The 25058-nt window shown below is 43.4% G+C and overlaps 1 protein-coding gene across 1 annotated transcript in view; it reads left to right on the forward strand.

Annotated features, from left to right (window-relative positions):
- ppargc1b (peroxisome proliferator-activated receptor gamma, coactivator 1 beta) overlaps positions 1-25058 on the forward strand; it is an 86689-nt gene that overhangs the window by 54085 nt on the left and 7546 nt on the right. The window contains 7 exon segments of the mRNA XM_041944041.1: positions 3286-3471; positions 7963-8148; positions 17466-17591; positions 20810-21786; positions 21788-21876; positions 22446-22491; positions 24906-24970. Of these exon segments, the coding sequence (XP_041799975.1) occupies positions 3286-3471; positions 7963-8148; positions 17466-17591; positions 20810-21786; positions 21788-21876; positions 22446-22491; positions 24906-24970 (1675 nt within the window).

Genomic DNA, 25058 nt, shown 5'->3' on the forward strand with positions numbered 1-25058 from the left:
CTCCTCTCCATCGCTCCTCCTCCATCGCCCTTTTTTATTCCCTCTCTTCTGACCCACATCCCTCTTTTTCTCCCTCTCACAGTCTTTTCCATCCCTTTCCTCCTCCATCCTGCATTCTCCCTTTCGCTTCCTTTCGTCCCTCCTTGCATCCTTTCTTTTCCCCTGCACCCCCTCCCCCACACTCCTCTCCCTCCATCCTCTCTTTTTCTCTCCACTTTGTTGATTGCCTCTTTGATCATGTCTGCTCTGCTCTGCTGTGAGACTCTGCTCTGTAATTTATGAAGCCATGAGTGATATCAGCTCGTGTTTTCCGTTCCTTGACCCAAATAAACACACACATGCACACAGTGTGAGGCAGAGTGGGAACACTGGTACTCGCTGTTGCGTGAGGTTGTACATCAAAGCAGTACGAGCAGCGATCATAAATACAACATGATAAGATAAGAAGATAAGAGTTCATTATTATTATCGGAGAGGATGACAAGTCTGTAAAAAAAACCCACTTTTTTCCAAAATTAAAAGATAATGGTAGCTGAAAAGCTTTTTAACAGTACATTCAAATTAAAACAGCTTGAAACAAAGAGACAAGAACTGCAGGGAGAGCAGTAAGTGATGATCATGCACTGCTGCTCACAAGCGGAGATAATTATTTCATTGTAAGTTCATCACTCATGTACAAACTGTGTGTTGATTAGTTTTGGGGAACTGTAAATTCTGTAAACTGCTCCTGTGAACTGGTCTCTGATGACGAGAGAGGAGGAGGGAAGAGGAACGAGCAGGATGATCAGACATGAATGTTTCTCTCCGTTCAGCTCGTTGTCATCGACTGCTCAAAGCTGACCGTGCTGCTGTCTTATGTCCTCTGCAGTGTGAGTTTACAGATGCGTTAGCTTTGATTAGCTTAGCTAACTGCACGCTGCTGTTGATCCAACTCAACAAATAACAGATTGAACACAATGATCAAAGTGTGGCGATTAGTCCAGTTTGCATGTTGACTATTAAAAGTAAACCATTCTCCTCTTGATAGCTTGCAACCAGTAATTGTTTTCATCATAAACGTCCTCTACAGTTCAATAATCGACAGTATCGTTAGCTGGCTAGCCCGCACCAGAACTAGCTAATCATTTTAGCACATTTCCAAAGCTCACTGACTCGACTGTAAGTTTAAGAAAATCACCTTCAAAATATTTTACACTGAGTAAACTTCAAATATTATGAATAATGTTGCTTATCATAATTTCAATTTTTTATTAAGTGTTTTCTCTTTCTTGTCTTTAATTTAATTGAGTTGTTTTAATTTTTATGTGTGTGTTAGGTTCATTGGGGTCATTGGGTCACCTTAAACCTGTCACACACACCAGTGTAGTTGCTCACTTAGTATACGCTGTCAAAGACTGCAACATTTATGCTGTCAGGGAAAAACCTTGTGACGGTACTTAAGTAGCTAGAAACTTTTTATGAATACCATTTGTGTTTAAATCTCCTTAACACTTGAATAAAGTAAATTCACAGCCTGGGACAGGATATTGACTCATAGGGTTCAGAAACAAAATGCCAGAGAGGCGATGAGCAGTTCAGCCATTCAGATGGACATCAGATTACCTGTGAGGACACCTGAGAGTGATGAAAAACGTCTGTTTGATTCAGTTTGAAAGATGGTTGGTGCGACTGGTTGACCCTGCCGCTCGCTCAGTGAGATGGATGGAAAATGAAGTGTGTGTGTGTGTGTGTGTGTGTGTGTGTGTGTGTGTGTGTGTGTGTGTGTGTGTGTGTGTGTGTGTATCAGACAACAAGGCCGCTAACAGATCATGCAACAAACACACAATGCTCGTAAAAACTCCAGTACTACCCTCCTTCATTCTCCTCCCCCAAGAGACCACAGTAACTTCCCTTCACACTGAGTCACACTCACACTTCCTGCTCTTCCTCTTTTCTTTTCTTTCTGTTCTCTCAGTGACGTGGCTCATGTTTCTGTCTCTCAGCCATGTGTTGTGACTGCAGACCACGTGGCTGCTAACTTCTGAGTGGAACGTTACTTTAGTAGATCATGAAGTGGGGCTCCTTCCAGGGTTTCAGAGTGTTTGAGAAGTTGAACATTTTGGAGGGTTTTACGTTTCGTGATTCCTTGAGGGAGTTTCAGAAGTCTTTGCCAGAAGGGATCCTTGTGATTGTTTTAGGGATTCTTGAACTGGTTCTGGAAATTTCCAAAGGGGTTGTACGGGACCAAGATGAAACCTGTAAAGCAATGCAAGAGTGCCAGTAGAGTCTCCATAACATTTTTAGAGCGCCTGGAAATAATCTCCATTGGATTTTGTTTTACATTTTATGTGCAAATAATTTATTAAGAAGCTGTGCATGGTTCACATGGTTCAGTAGACTTCCCTGTCTGTCTGAATCACAGGAAACAAAGATTGATTAACTATGTGCCACTGTGACCAAATAGTCCACAGCTGATTTCACTGATTAACACACCCTCAAGCAACGCGGGGAAACTAATCACCTGAAGACCTCTCGGGTCACGGTTGCACTTTGTTGTGATCCACCGGGAGATGTGCAGGATAAATGCACGGAGGCGTCTCCAGATAAGTGCTGCTGGTGTATGTGACATACTTTCTGACTAATCCCGCATTGTGCCGGAGCAGATGCCTCCATTGGTTTCAGTGTCGAACCTCCCCTCACATGAAAGTCTCATTATCTACTGTATAATGAGTAGCTGTTGAGAGACGAGGGGCTGTTGATGAGAGCTCCTTGGACTTCAACAGTGAGCACTGTAATAATATACAGTATATGCCGGATGATGGAGGCTTTTATCCGCAGTGCCTCACAGTGCTTCAACTGCATACATATTTTAGAAAGGGTGGCCCAATGGGAACTAAACCCCTAATTCTAACAATGGCAGCGTTGAGCTGAGTGATCAACTTCACAGCAAACACCAACTTTGGCGGTCTTATAGAGGAAACAGGATATTTCCCATGTTTGGTAGCTTGTGTTTCAGAGAGCAGTGGTTACAGAGACAACATCATTTCCTTTGTGATCGCAGAAGAGACACGAGTGACGCATGCAGACTTGTTCATTTCTTACTGAGGATCTTTCCAGCTGTGATCGGCACCTCAATTTTTTTTTTTTTTTTTTTTTTTTTTTTTTTTTTGGGTTCACGTTCTACAAAGTGACTCATGCACTTTTGTAGCATCTCAAAAAAGACAAAGCGCCTGGGAATTTTGCTTTAATCTCAGTGTTTGACTAACATGACCTTTCCCTCTCTCTCCTCTCTTTTTCCGTCTTCAGTATGGGGAGGAGGAGGTGTGTTCGGACCGTTTGGACACTGACTTCCCGGACATCGACCTCTCCCAGCTGGACACCAGCGACTTCGACAGCGTCAACTGTCTCAGCGAGCTACAGTGGTGCAACGATCAGCCGGCGGACGCATCGCCGGCCTCCATCCACTACAGTACAGCAGATGAGCTCTTTGAGGTGAGGCTTCTTCACCGAAATACGGTTGAGCTGTTCTGTACAACCGATGTTTCTCTCAAGTCAGCCGTGGACACTTTCTTCTGCTACATGGGTGAGGGCTGCTATCAAAATGCATCAGAAATATATGCAGACTCTTTTTCTATAAAATACAGTGAAGGTGATCATGCTTTTTTTTTTGAATGTGTTAAAGGAATAGATGGATATTATGGATATATCAGTGGATCGACTGAATTTTTGTGCCCAGGCTTCGGGTTCACTAAGAAATTCATGCAAAAGACGTCAGAAGTATAAATGCAAAGTCAAAGGCACAAACAAGCCCTTGCACAAGAAAAGAATCCCCTTCAACAACAAATTCAAGTCCAGATTGCTTCAGGTTTAAAGCTAATCCACGAAGTTGGCTCCCTGAAGCCGTACTTAAACGGGAACGTTATAAAATCCGATTTGATTTTGGAAAAACAGTCAGCTGGACCCCTAAACACAACAACAGTGATTCAGCAGGAATGTAATGCACCCTAAACGGCTGAACCCATCGCTTAATGCCTTTTAAAAGTTAACGTATGCTTTAAAATAAATGGAGGCGTCAATGCTGCACCGTGTTAGTCCCCTCCACAGAGGCGGTGCAGGATCTCTGTCCGTCAGTTTGGGTTAAGGTTGGGTGAGATGGGGTGGCTCGCTTTGTGGGAACTTTATTTCTAATAATGTTCCATAAAATTCTACTTCTTGGAAGTGTTTTAGCAAGAGATTTGGAGTCTGAATGAGCAGAACATTTCTCCATTGGTTGGTTCTCAGAAGGAATAACTGCCCTACGAGGGGCTTCACCACCACCATGTGAGGCCAAATCTCCCAATTTTACCACCACAGTTATCAAAATAGCTGCTGCTGCAGAATATTTTTATGAGATCTGGAGAGCACGAGGTGTCGGGCCAGAATCACGCCACAGAACTCCTCATTTCACAAAAATATGTTCAAATGCTTCAGGCCTTTTTGAGCAGTCTAACTACGATTGGGCTGAATCGGTTGTATCTTTTTAACTTTTATTTTGCACGGCCTTGGAACAAATACGGAAGTCTACAGCATGATCACATTGATAGATGCATTTATGACCGTGCCAAGCAATAGGAGGGTTTATTCTTTTCGTCAGGGATGTTATTTTACAAAGTCAGTGACATTTTACTTGTGCAGCACTCTCCTTATTGCCCAAACCTTTAATGAATCTTGGCTTCAGGGTACAAGAGCTCCAAACATGCAAAGTCTGAAATCTGGAGTTTACAGCGTGTCTCAGAGGACGGTGCCAAGGAAGTATTCCCCTGTTACACTGTGTGGAACAGGAAGGTGGAAGCAGTCCATCAGTTCGGATCGGCTCAATGCATCGATGGGGCCAGTGAAAGCCCTGAGGCTCCAGTATCAGGTGCCCTTGCTAGATGAATTCAGGGAATACCCTTCTTGTTTTTCTCGATATGAAAGCCAACCCTGGATCATTGATTGTCTATAGGTTTTCAGCCCCAGCGATGCCTCGTGGTCCCATTACAGGGGCTAAATTGAGTGCATCTCTAGAATAAAAAGACTGCAACGAAGAGATAAAGTAGCATTTATGTCCAGATCGTCGGCTATGTAATGCAACTCTCCTGGTGGAAATTGCTCTGATGCCGCGATGCATCGCAGCGTATTGGTTAAATGAAGACAGGCAAGGCATGATGGGAACGCAGGTGAAGTAAACACAGACCGTCTGTTCTCTCCGTGTCTCTCTCGGTTTTTATTCTTATTTCGATTCCCACTAGCCGACGCCTGAGCGACTGTTTGTCTTCCTGCTGTCGACACAAAGCTTTGTGACACAGTTGGCATCATTGGACGGCATCAGAGTCCTGCATTAACAGTAACAGATACTCGTATCGACGATGAAATCTTTATGAGAGAGACAATAAGAGGAGGGAGGACAAGACATGAAAACAGGCGCATCTGTCTCTCCACATTTTCTCCCTCTTCTGTTCTTTCTTCCCATCTTCCGTCCTCATACATGGTTTTACTTGCTGTCTGTCATCATTCCTCAGGTTCTTTTACTCACCTTCTTTGGGCTCATGCTTCCTTTTTTCCATTCACTTTCTTGGTTTGTCCTTTCTCTCATGTTTCTGATAGTACACAGAGATGTACTTTTTATGCTGCCCCCTGTATCGCCTGCATTGACCTTTTTCAGAACAGGGAATATTTTTTTCTCAGCTTTTCTTTTCCATGTCTCTGCCGCCACCCACCAACCTCCAACCGCCGCATATTATATTTTAGCCAATATTGTATTGATCAGACTAATACAGCGGAGCAGACGGTCGGGCTTTCGGTTCTAAACACACAGTAATGAATAGAGTGATAAGCAGACGGATGAAGCCCCCGGTGTCTCTGTCTCTTTGCTGTCCGTCAATACGGCACTTATTTACAGTAGCGTATCGGAATCTAATCCCATGTCGGGCGGGATTGATCTGTGTGTGTGTGTGGTAGGGCTTCATTTAACCTTGGACGTGTAGAGAGAGAAACAGTTAGAAACATTAGGCTCATTACATATTGTTACTTTATAATAATCATGATGTCGTATATGCATCAGTGTTGTCGAGTGAATAATTCTACATTATGCTGACTTCTCTCATTGATGGAACTTTCTTTTGCTGTCTCTCCATTTCTTTCTGACTCACAGTGGAATCAAATTATTATCCGGAAAATCAAATTAATATCATCCAATCTAATTAATATAATCAGGTAATGTCTGTGAGTGCTTTTGAGTGTACAAACATGCGAGTACTGCCAATAAAGGCTTTCTGATTACGAAATATCCACTGAGACAGACGGAGACACAGAAATTGTAAAATGGAAAGAACGTTTCGTGGATAATTAGATTCAAACCCGATCCTCTGGTGATGTAGCAATATATGGAAAAGTGACCAAAGTGGGCAAAAAAGAAATGTGACTAACCCCAAAACAAGTGTAAGCATCAGGAATATCATTTATATCCCTGCAAACTTTAACTTTGCTTACTTATTCCTATATTTTTGACATCCTATAGAGAATTTTAACTTCTAAATTGGAGCACCCAGCGAAGAGAGAGAGAGACAGCAAGCCTGACAGAATAAATGTAATAATAAATATTTTGGCAGCCGGGAACAGATAGAGCTGGATGATAAAAGGGAGAGACAGATGAATGGAGCTTGGTGGCTTCCCGTAGGCCAGCCATGCTATCACCTCTCCACCAGACTCTGCTCTCAGCAAGATGGCAGCTCCATAACAGTAAACAACCCCTGTGTGGATGGAGCAGGAGGGAGGGAGGGAGGGAAAGGAACACGTTTTGGACTGAAATTACAGATAAACAATATTTTCTGCTTATTATCTCTAAATTTGACCATTTTCATGCTTGGAAATTGTAAAAAGCATGGATACCATCATGGGAAACCGAACCGAGTGAGCGGAGAGCCGGAGACCTGTTTCAGCAAACCTGTGCATTGTTCTTTCTAATGAGGTCAAAGGTCGGAGTCGCATTATCCTGACCTCGTTAATAAAGAAGGTAGAAAGGAAGCAAGGATGGACTTTAGATAACAGCTTATTAGAGTGAAGGAAGCAGGAAGATGGGGGAGAGGGGGTTTCCAGGGGTGATTCAGCAATGACACAGAACTCCCAAAAGACTTTTTTCCTCTGCTGAGGATAATATTTTCCAGACGTAAATGCACAATACATACAGTGCACAAAGCTGTCAGAATGATTTTCCAACTGTCTTAGTGACTCAAGACTGAGTGACTCAAACGTGGCTGCTTCATTTCTGTAGATTGATGTTTAGGAAATTGCATTTTTGAAATCTTTGTCCACCAGAACAGCTTGTTTTGTATCTACAAGCCTCGTCTCTTGCTAAACGGCAGCTATTCCCTCAAAATACAACCGAGAGAAAAACGGTATTGATTTCTGTTGCTTTGAGGGTCCAATTAGCTGCTGTGTGGTTTCCTTCTGGACAAAATATACATTATGTCAATCAAAATATTTTCTGCAGAAATGTCTGATGGCATAAAATGTTCCAGTTATCTAAAACATCAATGGTAGACGTGAATAAATGATTGAGAGGGCTTCAATCCCTTGGAACAGCTGAGAGGAAGAAGCTTGTGACGCTTTCCTTAGGTGTTGAATTCTGGGAAATGTAGGAAATCGCTAATAAAAAAAAGGCAGGATAAGGAAGTGAGTGGATTCCCAAAAAGCAAATTAATCACGAAAGAATTACAAATTGAAAGTTGGTTATTGACCTTTAAACCAGTAGTTGAAAGTGGAAATTCTCATCATTTCTGGTTCGTGCTGGCTTAAAAGTTAGCAAAGTTAGCGAGGCCAGGACTGACCTGTCAATCTCAACTTTGAAACAGCAACTAAAAGGCCTTTTTGATGAGATGGTTTGTGCTGAACACCACCCACTTTCCCTTCAAACTGTGCAGTCACAGTGTTTCTCACCCCTGTTCTCTCTGTGCTTGACTCCAGACAGAAGAGGGGAACGCGGCTCTGCTCGCCGCTCTGACCGACAGTTTGGATGGCATGGTGGATGCCTCCGTCTTCCCCGCCCTCGGGGAGGAGCCTGACCAGGAAGAGGAAGAGGAAGACAACCTTCCTCTCACAGTCGAGGACTTCAGCCAGTCCCAGGGGGCCGAGACAGAGGACCCATCTCTCGTAAGAAAACCTCCATACTTCCTGTAGACGGGGCAGTTTTTCTTTTTTACCTTTTGGACAACATTAAAAGGAGATTCCATCTCACTGAGGGTCTCTGACCTCACGTTTCTAAGCCATATTACCCCCATTTAAGAATGTTATCATCACCTCAGATACTCTCGTGCTTCTCTCTCGTCAGTGGTGTGCGAATCAAAAAGTCTGTTGCAGCTCAAAAACCGCTGCCTGTTGAAGTGGAGCCTTTCATACATGCTTCAAACACCAGTCGCTCCCCCTCTCACACCCGCCACACTGTGCCTCTCCTCTCTCTTCTTCCCTGGTATCTTAATCTGTGTCGCGTTTGCTAACCTTGATGTTCCCCTTGTTGGCCTGCAAGGTTCAAAGTCTGCCTTGAACTCCAGGAAAACAGAGAGGCGCTGAGACACAAAGTGACCTTTCATCCACTCCAGTCCTCTGTGTGTGTGTGTGTGTGTGTGTGTGTTTCTGTATTTCTGAAGACCACGTGTCCCTACAAGAGTAGAAATGAAGGTAAAATCCTTCAGACTGAGGAAACGTTTCAGAGTGAGTTTTCAGTTTGGTTTTTGGGCAATGATTAGATTAGACGTTTTTGTGACGAAAATCAAGGTCAGCACTAGTTTCCAGCTAGTTTTAAATGTAGAGGTAGCCGTCGGCTTAGCTTACAAATGTACATATATTCTTTATTTGCACAAGTTAAAATCAAACAAATAAAAAAACAATAGAAAGTTACGTACACAAGCAAAGAAGCAAGCTGAAAGTATTCATCACATCTACCTGCTGTGTATAGTCAGAGACGACAAAAAAAACTGTAAAATTCTAGAACATTAATAAAAATGTGTTTAGTAGCGTAATGTAATGTAATTTCAACCAAAGACAAAAAGTTCCACAGGTTAGAGATCCTACAGCATCCTGATAGTTTAGTTCAAAGACTAAAGACTGAAGCTAAAGTCACTTCAGAGCTGGAATCAAAGGACAATCCAGTCACAACTTGGATCTGATTTTCTTAAGTTTGGCTTTTATTTCTATGTGCTTCTGAGATCTGGGAACTTGGTGACATCCCTTACTTATACTTTAGACTTGTAGTGATGTCATGTTCCCAGAGCTCAGCAATTACTTTGCTGAGTACAGTATAATAATTGATAGAAACAAAGGTTGTGGTAGGCTGTCACTTTCCTGGATCAAGTTTAGGTTTTAGGACCAGGGATAAAAGCAGTGAGTCCTCAGGAGTGTAGTAATACAAGCGTGTGTGTGTGGTCCTGCAGCACGTGCTCCAATTTATGTGTTTGCTTGTTTTGAGCCCCATTCCTCCCCCCTCCCTCCCTCCCCCTCTCTTCACACAGTGCTGCTGGAGGCCTCTCTCTTGGCCTCCCATCATTCCCTGAACCAGACTTCTAGGAACAAACCTTGTTTTTCTGCCGGCGTTCTTCTCCCCCCCCTGTTATCAGCCTCTGCCTGCATTTGAAACGCGTCACCCCAAAAAACAGTAAACCTCCACCTCATCGTACAGGAGCAACAAAATGCCGAATCTCTTCACAGTGAATATCGTGCCCTATTTTCCCCGCGGTTCAGTCTGCTGTCAGAAGAATGCAGGCCTGCGCTCGGCTCCGGAGCTTAATTGAAGCAGGAAGCTGTTTCACTGCAGTAAACTACTTATGATTACTGCTGTAATGCGGCCTTATTGCACTTGTCAAGATGAATCCAGCCCGTTTCCTTAATTTGACTTAAATTTCACAGCAAATGGGCTGCTTACAGGGTTTTCTTGTGCACTGATTTAGTGGCAGTCTACAAAGATGCTATTGTTCGGCGGCCGTGAGTCGTGCTGGATGGCTGAATACCTACAGCGTAAATATTCACCGAGCTGCACTGCCTTCCCATTAGCGATTACACACCGAGTCGTGCTGTAAAACAAGTCTGTCGGAGGAGCTTTGTTACAGTGAACGGTTGGATGTTTAGCAACAGGAAGTAAACCAGGAGAACAACAGGTCTGAACAGGACTGAATCTTAAAGCTTGCTGAAAACTTTCAACAGATGAAGACATTAGTGGTGAAAGAGGAAAAAGATGCTTTTACTGAAGTCATATTTGATGTTTCGAAGCGACTACAATTAAAAAACGGAGGATCTGCAGGTGTCATAATCCCAAATTTGACCATTTTTAGCCATGCGAGCAGCGAGGCTCTAGGTATACGTCTGTCAGTCAGTCCAACACTTTTGTCCAAAAATACTGTTCCTCTACCCCATCATGAGGACTACTGGATGGTTTTCCAAGACATTTCAACAACATTTTCATATTGCAAATGTGCAAAATATGAAATACAGATACCAAGAAATGAATAATGGAGCATGGCATCCAACCTTAATAAAGCATGTTAGAATCGAGTACACTGCACCTGTAATCTACTGTTCTGACTTAAGATCAGAAACTCATTGTTTAAAGAAGGTTTTGTCCTTTAAAAGTTTAGATTCTACACACTTGAAGGAGCTGGGATCATGTGTCATACCTTCATATTCATCTCAGACTGCGCTACCGCTGGTGGATCTGACTGGCATCAGAGATACAAATGACCAGAGGAAGGGACATTCCTTCCAGATTGGTGGAAATGACCGTAATGACCTTAGATGGTTCAGTGCAGGAGTAAAGATAGGTTGGCAGGTGAGGAAGCCAAAAAAAAAAAAAAAAAAAGCCAAGCCTCACAGCGATAGCCGTTAGCTTGTTGCTAACACAATGCTGGCATAGTAACAGCAAACAGGACGCAGTGGACAGAACGGGTTTTGTTGCTGTTGAATGCCATGGAGGTATTGTTTAGTCCCAAACAACAAGTCAGCGATACTGTGAGGTCAAGCCACCAGATGCCATCGTCTTCACTGTTGTGGTACAAAACATTGTGGCCCCACACATGACTGCTCTGCACTTGTTTCACCTTGAAGACTCCCTGGTTATCAGTCAACCTCTGTCAAAATAAGAATGAGTGTATGCTGGTTAATCAGTTACGCATGTCAGTTTCCTCAGTTTCCACCTCCATCTAAGGAAAGACAGTGAAGGTCAAATGAGAAGTGGTAGGTTCTGCCGGCTGGATAATGCTGAGAAGAACCTGATTGACTACAGCGTAAGTCATTGTAGAAACCCTCCATCATACTCACATCATCTGTCAACTTTCTGACGTGATCATAATGACTTTGGGTGCATCGACATCCTTTGTGCATGACAACTGAGGGAATTATCAGTTTCTTTAAAAACAGGAAAGGAAAAAGGAAGCAGACTGGGAAGTAAAGGTGGAAGCTCAGGGACAGTTGGGTACTTCAGTGACACAAATTCAGTTTCCAGCTTGATGCAGCTTTGTCCTGAAACAGAACTTTCTGCTTTTAGCTAAAAGGTTTTGCTTAAATATGACCCAAATCTTCAATCTAAACATCGGAAAAGTTCATGAGCGACTTGTTTGTGCTAACTTTAATGATTAACTGTTTGTGCTCTGCATTTTATTGCTGCACGCTCATGATTTATCCTGCAGCAGCACTGCATACATATGTCATCCCAGCTTGTTTTTGCTCAAATACTGTAACAGTAGAGCTGAAAAAGTCTTTTCTCTCACCAGACACGCAGCGCTCAGTCAATGGTTGCTTCATTCCTCTGACAGCTGGCAAGATGACACACTTTTCCAAAAGTTTCCTCACGTATAAACTGTCACACAACCACATAGTACTACTACTATAACTACTACCACTACTGTTGCTGCTGCTAGGCTACTACTGCAGTTTCTTCCTCCACTTCTATCTCTGTTTTTGCCACTTCAGCTTCAGAAATAATTTCCCCTGGGCATCATCTTGGTTCTCCTTCAGGCAGCAAGTTTGTGACTAGCAAGACAAGTCAAGCCTTCTGTCGCTTTGGGGGATTCAGAGTTTTCTCCGTGTGAACTTATGAGCTGCCAAATATCATTTACATGTCAGGAACACTGGTGAACGGTGCTGGATGTTTTCCCAAAAAGACACAGGAAATCTTGTTTTTTTCCACTCAGGATCAACCAAAAGCAGTCATGCACAGAGCAGACAGTAGGGATGTAATTAAAATGTTATTTTCAGGTTTGGAATTTGAAAATTTTGGCTCTAAATACAGTAAAAGTTCTGCATGTGATTGACACATTAGGGCCATTTTTGGCATTTCAGATTTCCTGATGGTGACCTGGTCCATCTTCACTAACTGCTGCCATTACTGTTCACCTGTAGCAGCCACTTAACTGTAGTAACACCAAATATTTCCCATCTTAAATTGCTGTTTACACGACGGCCAGTAGGCCTACCTATATTTATGTAAGAGCTTCTCCATGACCTGGTGTTTTTCTTTTTCTGCCTGCTTAATTAATGTTTTCTCCTGTGTGTCCAGAAAAATACAATAATGATATGATATTCCCTGAATTCTAAGGATTTTTCTTTAGAGTCACTGAATGAGTCACTTGAATGAAATGCAATGTCTCAGAGCTCAGAGAGGCTCCAGTAATTCCAGGACCGACTCCAGGCCCCTGACAGAAAGCTTAATAGTTCACTTTACTGTATAAATCATATCATCCTACATCCTCGCTCTGTTTCCATTGTGTAAACTATCAGTAGCAAAAATAGCAACCTGACATTCACATCCACTCACACAGAAAAGCCTGGTGTAATAACATTATGCTGTTTACTCTACTGAAGCTGCCAGATGTATGTGTGTGTGTGTGCCTGAGTGTGTGTGTGTGTCTCTGCTTGTTCCCTATTTCCATCAGTTGAGTAGTTTACTGTCACATGACTGCTGTCACTAATGTGCTCAGGCCTGAGTGTGGCGCTGCCCTCTACTGGTGGGAAGCTTTACTGCAGGATGTGTGTGTGTGTGTGTGTGCGTGTGTGTGTCAGTCAGTCAATCTGTTTGAAATTTTATTAGCTTGATTTGATTCACATTAAAGATGCAATTTATTTATGACCTGTCAAAACTTTAATTAAACATATTAAGTAGTCATAACTCTGGTTCAGTCTATTCACATGCGTTTTTACTGATTTGAATGTAATTTGATTAATATATTATTACACTCCTGCACAGATGTGTATCAAAGCACATTTACAACATAATGAAAAAATGCCTTATAACTGATTACATATACTTGATGTTAATGTTTTGACAAGCTCTAAATGAATTGCTGGATTAAAGCGACTTGTTTTATCTCTGATATAAAATCATGGCTGTCAAGTGATTAAAAAAATAATTACATGCTTCTTGGTCAGTTAATCTAAATTGGGGGGGGCAGTACTACGTCTGACCTCTGAACACAAAGTAAAATTTCAGGCTTGAAGTACTTCAGTTGTATGAAATTTCTGAGCTCCTGTGAACAGTTCAGTTTTTAATGTAAGTTTTCCTTCACCTGCCTCCATCGTGTTTGCAGAGCTGCTGTGGACTGTTTTATGTTCAGTGACGTATGAGGCATCACACGGCGCCATTAATCTGTGTTTATTATTTTGACTCATGATTTGTTCTATAATTAATCAAAATTAACACGTAATTTTGACAAACCTACATTAACTATATCTGCACAGGAAATCAGGTAATTGAAAGTGTATTTTATAAATACAGATTGGAAAAACCAGCATCTGTTGTCTTGGTAAAATCCACTACGAGCCTCCTGAACAGAGGCCAGGGGATGCGAGTCACCCATCTGCACCCTGAATTATTGTTTTTATTAGTCGTCATAATTGCAGACTGGACTGTCATTGAGATTGGTCGTATTGTCTTGCAGACATCTAAAACATTTTACAGTTTACGCTAAAACACAATGTGTGTGTGTGGGTCTAGATTGTCTAAGTCAAAATCATGTATCTCCAAATAGAGGAAAAGCGGGCAGTATTTTTAAGCCTTCATTTATAAAACAAACTCACGATCATTTTTGACCTTTGATTTTCTCTACTTCAGTATGACTGAAGCAGAAAACCATCTTTAAGTAGTTGTTTATAAAACCTTATTTGATAAACAGCGTGAGATACGTGGTTTTCACGGCCTCTTCTGCTCACATGGACTGTGTGTTTGGGCTTAACCTCGATTCACGTGTGCGCTCATGTGCTGCTCACCTGTTTGCAAGTGATTCCTCTTTTATTTGCGCTTACCGTCCCGTGTTTTAGTGTGTTTGCTCCCTCGTTGTTTTTTTCTCGTCACCGTGTTCTTTCTTTGTGTTCGTGTGTTTATTTTTCTCCACTTTTGTGTTTGCGTTTGTCTTTCGATTGTGTGTGCGTCTCTCTATTCATGTGTGATTCCAACTGCACTACGTAGTGTGTGTGTGTATGTGTGTGTGTGTGTGTGTGACCACAGAACAAGGCCTCCATTGATGCTTCCAGTGGAGCTCTGGAAGGCGTCCATAGTAGAGTAGAGCAGAGCGGAGAAGGGTAGGGTGTTCGAGGGGCCCGAATGCTGCCGGAAGGCTTTCAGTGTTCACACAGACACAAACCTTCAGTCTCCTCTTCACTTTCCTCAATGGGTCTCTCAGAGGAGCATCATCACACACTCTGAGCCAAGTTGGCTCGCCCACAAAGGGCCACGGTGGCCCCGTTAATGATGTAGCCGATCGTCCTGTCACTCATTTGACCCAGATAGTATTCTGTGGTCGCAGCCAGCTCTGCTGGGTGGAGACGTTTGTACTCATTAAAGCATTACAGTAATATACAATGATAGTGTTGTAAATAAAACATGGCCCCTGCTCAATGATCTGCAGCTTTATAGTAAACAACCACCACTAGAAACGAAAATCTGTTGTATTTTGTCAGACAAGCATCTTTTTGTGATTTGAGCCTCATCAGTTTGATTGATTGTGGCTTTTCTCTCCATAATGTTTCACATTACTATCTCATAAAGATGTATGCCAACCTAAAAGGCCCTAAAAGTGGTGTTAAGAGCCTTTCTCAGATGTATGTACTTCCCCCATATAAAGTTTAACCAAAGAGCAGGTTTGATGTATGTATATAGATGTGATGCACCATTATTGAGGTCCAGTGGATGATTGAATGTCAAAGCTAATGGCTAAATATATAACACAGCAGCTAGATATACTTAAACATGAGCCATTTGTAGGGCAGTGTTATGTCTTGTCAGTCATTTTCCAAGTTAATTCAAGGTGAATATTATGTCACTTATTTGATATAAAATGGTCATCTATCCAACTAGCCAGCAGGCTAATGTACTAATGCATCATGCTAGCTTTGCTACGTTAGCTTGTGCACAAATTTGATCTCTAAAAGAAGGCGAGGGTTAGCTTAGCGGATACTAGTTAGCTGACAAACTGACATTATACCCTGGCCACAGAAAATACTTGTTTCTAATTGGCTCTAGTTCTTGTTTTAAAAGTATTTTTTGTTTTGTTTTCTTTCTGTATTTCTGTCATTGTTCCACAACACAGAATCGCAGGCGTCTCCTGGATACTTGAATCATATGATGGGTTTACGTTGTGGTTAGCAGTTATTTGTTTCTGAGAAGTGAGTCAGTTTGGTATGATTGATAGCTCTACTGCAAATACTACAATACACATGACGCCGACGAGCCTTTGTTTTAGTCAAGAAACTAATCAGAAGTGCAAATTCCACACGCTTTGTTTTTAGCAAATGTGAACAAAACAGCCCCGAAATCGGTAGTTAATGTTCCTCTTCACAGATTTTTCTTCACAGATTTATATGCACAATCAAGAACACCGACTTTTAGAGAAAGTGAATCTTTTTGAACTGATTATTCAGCTTAGTTCACATATTCAAGCCTTGGATGTGCTAAAACCTGTTGATCATAATTTACAAGGACACCCAAAATACTGTCATGCTGACTTACACAAACACAAAATCAGCGATGAATTTATCACTTAGAAATAACTTTTCCCTCACTTTTATTGCAAAAGTCATATTCAGTTCAATTCAACAGCTGTTTTAATTCGTAGGGGGGTGAATTTGTTTCCAAACACAATCAGGTGACAAACAGATGAGGAACTCCAACATGGCTGCCAGACGGCGCGCTGCATTCAGTGAACCCTCCGTGTGCGGGGTCCTTTGCTGTTAATCATTTGGGAAGACCTGTACATCCCTCTGCTCCAATCCTCATTCCCATCACATCTGTATTTTTTACATCATCTCCTCCTGGAGCAAACGCTGCACAGCTTAGTGGGGGATTTTCTCTCTAAGCTGATTTATATCAGCTGATAGCCCTGTCATGAAGCTAGGCACTGCAATGAATGGATGAATAGACAGATGAATAAAAAGCAGTGAAAGGATAGTGGGGAGTGAGGATCGGTTGTGTTAATATCCATTTGAAAGGTAATATCCAGGAAAGGATTGTGGAGGGTTTGTTCTGTTTCCTCTCTGTATCTTAACGGTGGCTTTCTGTTTGATCTGAAGGAAGGAGAGTTTGGGAAGGAGGATGGATGAGTGAGAGGTAAAAGACAACATTAAGGGGGTGGATGGAGATCAGGAAGCACAGAGTTGAGTTAGGATGGAGGGATGGAGGAGAAAGGGAGGAGCTGAGGTCATATTCTATGTCAGTGGTGCCCAGACTGAAAAAACTGAAACCTATGGTGGGAATATGAAAAATAAGAATTACAGATCGTATATATTAGGAGATTTTTACCTTACTGCACAATCATCTGGCGGCCCAAGTTGTCCCTTATGGCGGGCCAACCATGGCCCACAGGCCCCACATTGGGCAGCCCTGTTCTGTGTTATTATAGAGAGAAATGGCAGAATCCAGCTCTTTAATGGGAAACGTGAGTGTGCCATGTAGCTGTCAGCTTTAGGGATGTGATAAATGTACAGTATCATAACCTCGTGGCCTCCTCTGCACATTATTCCCTTGTACAAACATCCATCTGCAGGCCGTTAACGGCCGACAGAGTATAGATTAAAAAATGGAATGAAAGGCTGAGGGAGCCAAATGTTGGACGCTTTCATCTCGCTGTAAACCTTTATTTTGTCAGCTCGTCTCTTTCGGTTTTCTGGATGAAATGTAAGATGTTTCACTACAGATGTATCTTTCAGACCCTCCCATCCTCGAACATATGCATTTGTATTCATCTGTATTTGTTATATTTATGCCATAACTCAAAAGAAACACCATGGCTAAACCCTTAATCCAAACCTTCATCCTGAATATAATTTTAAGGAAGTGAGGACTCAGAAACTGCTCTCATCTTAGAAGATTTCCAGCTTTTCATCCCTGTGGAGAAGCACGTGAACGAAAGCACGTCCTACCGCTGTTCTGAATATGTTGATGCTAATTAGCAAAGTGCAGCCTAACTGATTTCTCCCGTCCTCTTCCTCACTAGCTGAAGAAGCTGCTGCTGACTCCACCCAACGTGCCCACAGGCATCGACGCACACAAAGATAGAGTCCACGGCCATCGCTATAGCAACAGAAGCCTGCACCTTCGGCCGGTCAGACCTCTGGTCAAGGTGAGGCACGATTTACTGTGAAAACCTGTCTGTTAATGGCAGATTTGGCTGGTTTACTGTGATAGTTTCATGTGATTGGAAACTTTTTTGAACTCTCCCTTCACTTATTCATCCCACAATAAAGCTTCAGCCTCCCTCAGTTTGTCTCAGACTGTGAAGCAGAACTGAAGCAGTCTGTTCTGTTCGCAACCCCAGACACACATCTCTGTATTCACTGGTTAACGCCTCATTCCCTGTGTCTTCTGAAGGCTGGCGAGATAACAAAATTGGATTTTTCCAATCACTTCCCCCCAGAGGTGGCGAGTTAAGGCAGAAGTAATTCACTGTTACATGCAGGGCCTGTAGTCAGCATCGCTGCCACTGCAGCAGCTGTCTTCGAGCAGGTGTCTGGACCTGTTTTTTGCCGGGTGGAGTCAGACCAATGCACAGAACAGATATGAATCATTCCCACGATGTCACATCATTCAAGACAAGAAAAGCCAAAATAATGGACGACACACATGGGGCACGGATGTGGTGAGACACGTCTGCTGCAGCATGACCACAGCAGAGCGCATCCATTACAGTCATCTGAAGCTGCTACTGTGGGAGGTTAACTGTTTGTAGACTCTTTTATGACTCTCTGCACCACAGTTGTGAGATCGTTAGGTGAGGGTCACTAAAGGCCAACTGACAGATAACCAAATGGCCCTGTTGTTGTTATAGATGTTGAGGAAGTCTTCCAGGAACTGGTCAATCTCGTCATTTGCATTTTATGAGTCTAGCAACTTATCTCCATTTGTTCTTTCACTATATAAGGCGACTGCTTTGACAGTTTGGCAGAGAACACTTTGGACTGGTCTTCTCTCCACGCTGCATGAAGTAAAAGAGATCTGATTCATCACACCGTGTTTGTAATTCTTCAGAGAATTAGCACTCTCAAACCTACAAGAAGAATTTCTTCAACACTACACTGACCACAGAAACTACACGTGTGACTTCGTCTCATCTCCATTTTTACGTAACTGGTCTGTGCGAGTATGTCGCTCTCCAGCAGCTAAAAACTGCACAGAACTGTGCATAAAAAGAGGACAATCTGTTTAGAAATGATAAGTCCCTCGTTGTACCAGAGGCAATGCAACACAGCAGTTGATTAATTTAGTACCAGTTAATATAGTCTACACTTCCAAACCCCAGACAACCAACTGCAGAACTCAACATGCAGCCAGTGAAGCTGGCAGGCAGCCACACAAAGATGGAGTCAGTGTAGAAGATAAGAAGCCGTGCTCGGTCTGCCGTGTACAAGCCCCATGTTCAGGCCGTTTGTTCAGAAGCTTGATATGATGTGATGTCCTCTCCCGACAAGTCACCTCTTGTGCTCATACAAATAACAGCTGTTGTCCCTCAAAACCAACGGTGGACATAGAGAGACGTAGTTTAGATGGACGCTCTGACTCCACAGTAAACCTACAACAGTCGGTGTTGATTTCCTTTTACAGGTAGCAGACAGGAAAACACAAGAATCAAGAATCATGAGGGTGTGTGGGTCGCTTTGAAAGGCGCTGACATCATCAGTCCCACTGAAAGTTCTTCATCACACTTGCTTTCTGGGGAGAGTTTTAACATCAAGGTTTAGCTGCAGGCTTTTTTAACCCTAACGAGGATAAATGATCACAGAAGTACTGAAAAACTGTGGTCAAATGTAAAGAATAAAACAGCCATCAGTGGCTTCAGTCCAAAAACGATGGCCATCAGCACGGAAGAACTGCATTGTATTGGCTAAACGCTACGTCTGACAGGAACAGGAAGAAAAAAGGCAAACTTTCCAAAGTCCAGCCAGCAGTTGTCCAGCTCTTACCACAGTTTTTATTTTCCAAATGACAAATATCTCATCTTAGAGAAAAAACTCTCGGAGCCTTCAAGCTTGCAGAGACCTTCAGCTGCTGCCAGTGATAGATGTGGTGTTGGATGAAGTGAGGACATTTACAATGGCTACTGCTGTATGACTTAGCAGTAATTGGATAGCCGCTAGCATTGTGCTTCAAGTGGTCATTGATTACAACACCAGTCATTTATCTTGTACAAGCATAAAGCACGCTGAGCCTTCACACAGCCTTCTGCTCTGGCTCAAGTGAGGAGGATACTGAATGCCCACATGCAGCAGGGATAAGCCAAGTCTGTATCCATCACACGGCCTCCTAACCTCGCTGCTGCTGCCAGTGTGTGTGTGTGTGTGTTTGAGCTTTAGTTTTTAGAGTAGCGCGGCTTTGCTGTGGCAGATGGCGGCAGTATTGACTGACAGGGCAAGAGGGCAACAGTGAATCATAGTCTCTCTCTCTCTCTTCTTTCTGTATTAGTAATATAGAAACAGCCATTTCATCGCAGCTGCACACTGAATCATCCCTCACAAAGTCGGAAGCAGAATTTACTGCTGCGTGCTCAGTGTTCCTGCATCCAGGGCAGGAAATTGAAGGAACACCTATGTCTTCACGAGTCTGTTTTTGTTGTGAGGTGGTTCATTTTTCTTGTCCCCTTGAACAACTGGAGACAGCTTGATGAGATGTTTCCAGCACAGCTACAGCAGAGTTTGATTCATCTAAAAGGATTCATCTAAAACATCAATAGTAAATGCCAGGTTCTAGTGTCGGTTCCTCAGAGGCCGAAGACTGAGCGTTGCCATTTCTAACTGATGTCCACTGACAGAAGCCGAGATAGCGTCGCATTTGGATCTTGAATGTGCACAAAATCCAAAAATAATGTTAAAGTGCACAAGTAGTTTAGAGAAAGTGAATAAAAAAATATGTGATTTGACGAGAATTTATCACAAATTATTTCTTAAGTATCACCAAAACATCGATATACAGCTACAGAGCCCAATATTTAAAAAAAAAAACAAAACACATAATCTTTGAAAAGGAGCAATTTCTCTTTCAAAAGAGTCTGAGTCTGTGAAATCTGATCTGCAGTTCAGAGACAAGGTGAATAAAATCAGGGTTGCAGGTCATTCATTCAGACCTTTTCATTTATCTGTTCATTTGCTCCAGTTGAGCAGCTCTTCACTGTCATAACGCCAGCATCACAGCTCGCTCACCAACCGATGGTTTCCGATAAAACCCATTTGTGTTTATGTGACTACCACCAACACTCTTTGCTCTGTACATGGCTAAAACATTTAGCTCACAACCCTGCAAACAGTCTGAGGACAAAGTCTCTCATTGGTCTTCATGTTTGTGTCTCAGAGTGACCTCCCTCAGGAGCGGAAGCCCCGAGCGGCGCGTCCGGCGGGCCGCCTGTGCACCGAGCTCCACCGCCACCTCACCACCGCCCAGGACTCGGAGGACGCCCAGGCCCCGGACACGGAGGAGGACGAAGAGGAAGAAGAGGACGAGGACAGTGAGTCGGAGGAGGATGAAGAGGAAGAAGGGGAGGAGGAAGAGGAGGAGTCTTCCAGCAGTGAGGTGGAGGGCATGGCGGTGGCGGCCGCTGTCCCCACTGAGCCAGTTAAGCCTCAGTTCAGCTCAGAGAAGGAACTGCACTCAGTGGTGGAGCTGATCACATACATGCACACCTACTGCCTGCCCACACGCAAGCAGCAGGGCTGGGAGCGCAAGGACCGTGACCTCCAGAGGTCTCGGGCCAGACCTGAAGCCCCCCGCCTGGCCACCGCAACCTCTCACAGCAGAGTTGTCTTGGTGGCTACTCCTGGGACTAGTGGGGGCTCGACAGGGGCGGGCAACAGTGCCCCGAGGAGGCTTCCCTTTGCGAGGCGAAGGGAGATAAAGGCCAACTCCCTTCTCCGTGAGCTCCTGCAGCAGAGCAGCTCTTTTGATGTGAGCAAGCCTTACAGACTGCACAGCCCTCCCTACTCCCACTCCCACAGCCCCAACAGAGGAGGAGTATCTGCTCCTTCTGCCCCGGCTAAATCAGCCCCAGTCCACTCCCCCAGCTCCACCGCTCCTAAAGTGGAGCTTCGTAAAGACTCTTCCTCCCCTGAGAGGGGAAGGTACTCCTCTGAGGCGCCTCAAAGCCCAGAGGAGACAGCAGAGGACGGCAGCTCCTTCTCGGTACGGCGCTCCAGACGTCTGGCCTCCTTCCCAAGCCGCTTCGCCAAGAGGCTGCGGCCTGGACGGGCGCGGGAAGGAGAGGGGAAGGACAAGGAAGAGAAGGAGGAGGGACGAGCAGGAGTCAAACTCCTGCCAACCCAAGCAGGGGGGGGGGGCCACGACGGAGACGCAGCCAGAGCAGCTGACGTCGGGTGACGGCAGCGCTGGTACAACAGAGCCGACCAAACCCTGCTGCCACAGCGGTGAGATGGACAGAAAAGACACAGGCTGCATTCACGCTACAGGCTTTTACTCTCAATTTATAGCTGCTAATATCAGATTTTATTTGGATGACTGTGCGTGATCGATATCTCGTATAAAGTATTCACGTTTGGTCCATCGTTTGGCTGTTTTACCATTTCTGTCTCGTCGTCCTCTGTGCTAACACCGGCTCAGCAAGCTGCTGTAGCACCAAAATTATGACAAATGTGACAGTGTGAACGGGACTTACTGGATGTCCCCAGAGATGTGAGCATTGTAATCCAGGTCGCATGTACTGTAGCTCTTGTGTCTCGCCATTAAAGATGTAAAACATAGCCCATGAGCTCCAGAACAATGTGACTAGGAAATGTGGAAGCTGATCACGCTGATTATTAAAATCTGAGTCACATGAAAGGCGAGAAAATACCAGTTCAGACTGTGAATGCAGCCCAAGTTACAGACACACACTTTCATACTCCTTCGTAAGAGGGGAGAAATCGCAGACACACATCTTCTGAGCATGCATGTAATGTAATGCATGGTTGTGACTGGCTTTCTACTCTGATTGCAGAAAAGCGAGCCTGCCTCTGTCTGCCTCTCAACCCAAAGTCCACAGGGTGAGTATCTCTATATAAAAGTACCTGCTGTGTTTCATCATACAGTCGTAGTTTGATTACAGTACTGCATTTTTCACGCAGTATCTATCCTGCAGTAGCAGAGTACTTAATGTTAAGCATTGCACAAGCATCATTTTATGGATGTCTTTTTTGCCCGTCCCTCTCACTGCTCTCTCACTTGTGAATAATGCTACGGTGCAATTTGAAATCATGTCTTTTGAAGACGGAGACAAAATGCAGCATCAGTTCAAGAACGTTATAGTTTAAAGCTACATGTGCGATATCTAGCTTTGTGATTATATCCGAATAATCCAAAATGACTCATTAAAAGTACATTATTGCTTCTGGTAAAACTCCTCTCTGGGTCACCTGGTAGCGCACACGCCATGCATCAAGGCTGAGTCCTTCACGCTGCAGCGCGGGTTCGACTCCAGCCTGGACCCCTCGTTGCATGTCATCCTCTCTCTCACCTGCCCCTCCTGTCTCTCTCCAGCTAGAAGTATCATAATAAAGCAGAAATGGCAAAAATTTCCCTTTAAAAATACAAAAAAACCCCAATCCCTCTGGTTTTTAGTTAACATAAAAATGAAACAGCTGCAGTAGCCTCTGCAGAGCAGATAGCTGATGGGAAACATATTCTGTCATTAAAATGAAATGTTTGACCAGGGCCTTAACATAAACTGCCTCCTAAAATTCACAGTGCTAAATATTTGTATTTCTCAACTCATGCCAGACAGGTGCAAATATCATCTACTTGCTATTAAAATGACGTAATGTTACGTAAAAATTTTAATTTGGGCTCGCTATTGGTCTGATAAATGCAGTCATGTGTATCTGTGGAAATTAATGTTATGTAAAGGACTGCAGACCCCAGGAGAGCATCAATCTCAGTAACATTATACTAAGAGCCACAACTGTCAAATTTAACAGCGAATGATGATGATCTATTCCACGACTAAGTTGTGATCTATATTCTGGTAACGAGAGCCAGAGTTGAAGATATTAACATTAACATAACGTGTTACCTTATATCCCTCCCGATCCCCTACATCAATTTGGTTTTTTTAATGCAGAATATGCAAATTTATTGGATTGGCAAAGTCCCAGTCCATGTATGTACTTAAATGCATAACAGTAGAACTGGGCTGGGCTCTTTTTCCAGATAATGTCCCTCCTTAGAGTCTGATGTAAATTCCTGCTGCTCCACATTGCTGAAGAAACACATTCAACATCTTGCGAATCGCTTATTTATGAGTTCTGAGCGAGAGACAGATTCCATTAAGGAGCAGAGGATTGTTTCAGCTATACTAATCTAATGCCTGTAAACATGCAAATTACTGCGTTAATCACCTTTGCTGCAATTTTGAAAATTCAGCACTAATTGATTTGATCCTATTTGGGCATTTGTATCATTGTCTAAATAATATAATCTAATGCTTTGCAATTTGGCAGTAGCTCACAATTCTTAAATTTTCATAAGTGTTAAACCTCAGGATTTGTTGCTTGCTGGGTGGAAAAGCCTCTGAAACAAAGTTAAGACCACCAAGTGACACAAAACAATACTAATGCACATTTTTTACATAAGCTTGACATGGATATGGATATCATGCTTCAAAAAGAGAACCTGGATTCATTTTAATGCATATCAGTGAGCACGGTTTGCACTCATGTCATGTAAAATCTCATAACACTGTATAATACTCTGAACTTGTAACAAGATAAACCAGGCCCAAATTCTGCAGTGTTATTCCAAGATCCCTAATGAATCAGGACCCCTGGCTGGCTTACTCAGATTTTAATCTGTGCCAGACAGAGTGCCCTCGCTGCTCTTACTTTTCCAAATTAACCTCCACTCCCATTCAGCCTCAGACCCTGGAACGTCTCCAGCTACAACCAGTCACAAAGCCCAATGCTTTTCCTGTACAAACCCTTGGCGTCCGTCCATCTTATAAATGAATATGTCTTCTGAAGCGCTCACCAAAAAAAACAGAAAGATGTATTTTTGTTTTATTTTACTCTCCTGTTCTCTGTGGAGGGTAAGTAATATCCCGCCTGAAGCCAATCCACTCGGCACCGCTCCTGCCTTTCATGGCGACTGGAGAAACAGAAACAGACAGCCAGGAATAGAAAGCAGAGGAAGAATAGGGGAGAGGACAGCGGCGTGCATATGGTTGTTGTGATAAGAAATGAGGAGCGCCGGGAAATGCCAGTACCATTTACAGGGAGAAACATAATTCAAATACAGCAGACATCAGCTGAAAGTGTGCTTTTGACTTTAGGGTTTTATTGAGGTTTTACTGAGAGCCCTTTAAAGCTGTTAATGGTTTCCTGTTGACTTGAATATGAAAAACACAACAGATTCCAACATGACACGGCGATATTTAATTTCTCTCCTTTGATCTCTTCACCACCAGAGAGTCCCAGTACAGCACCAAGCCTTTCGAGCAGACGCTCAGCGTGGATCTGTGTGGGACGGCAGGTAAACACCGCTCATGTTTACTCAGTTGTTTGTTCAGATATGCAGCGATGTCAACGGCGCTAAAGATGCAGCCGTGAGGGGCAGAGAG

Source organism: Chelmon rostratus, chromosome 9 (genome assembly GCF_017976325.1).
Source record: "Chelmon rostratus isolate fCheRos1 chromosome 9, fCheRos1.pri, whole genome shotgun sequence".
In the NCBI taxonomy this organism is placed as follows: domain Eukaryota; kingdom Metazoa; phylum Chordata; class Actinopteri; order Chaetodontiformes; family Chaetodontidae; genus Chelmon; species Chelmon rostratus.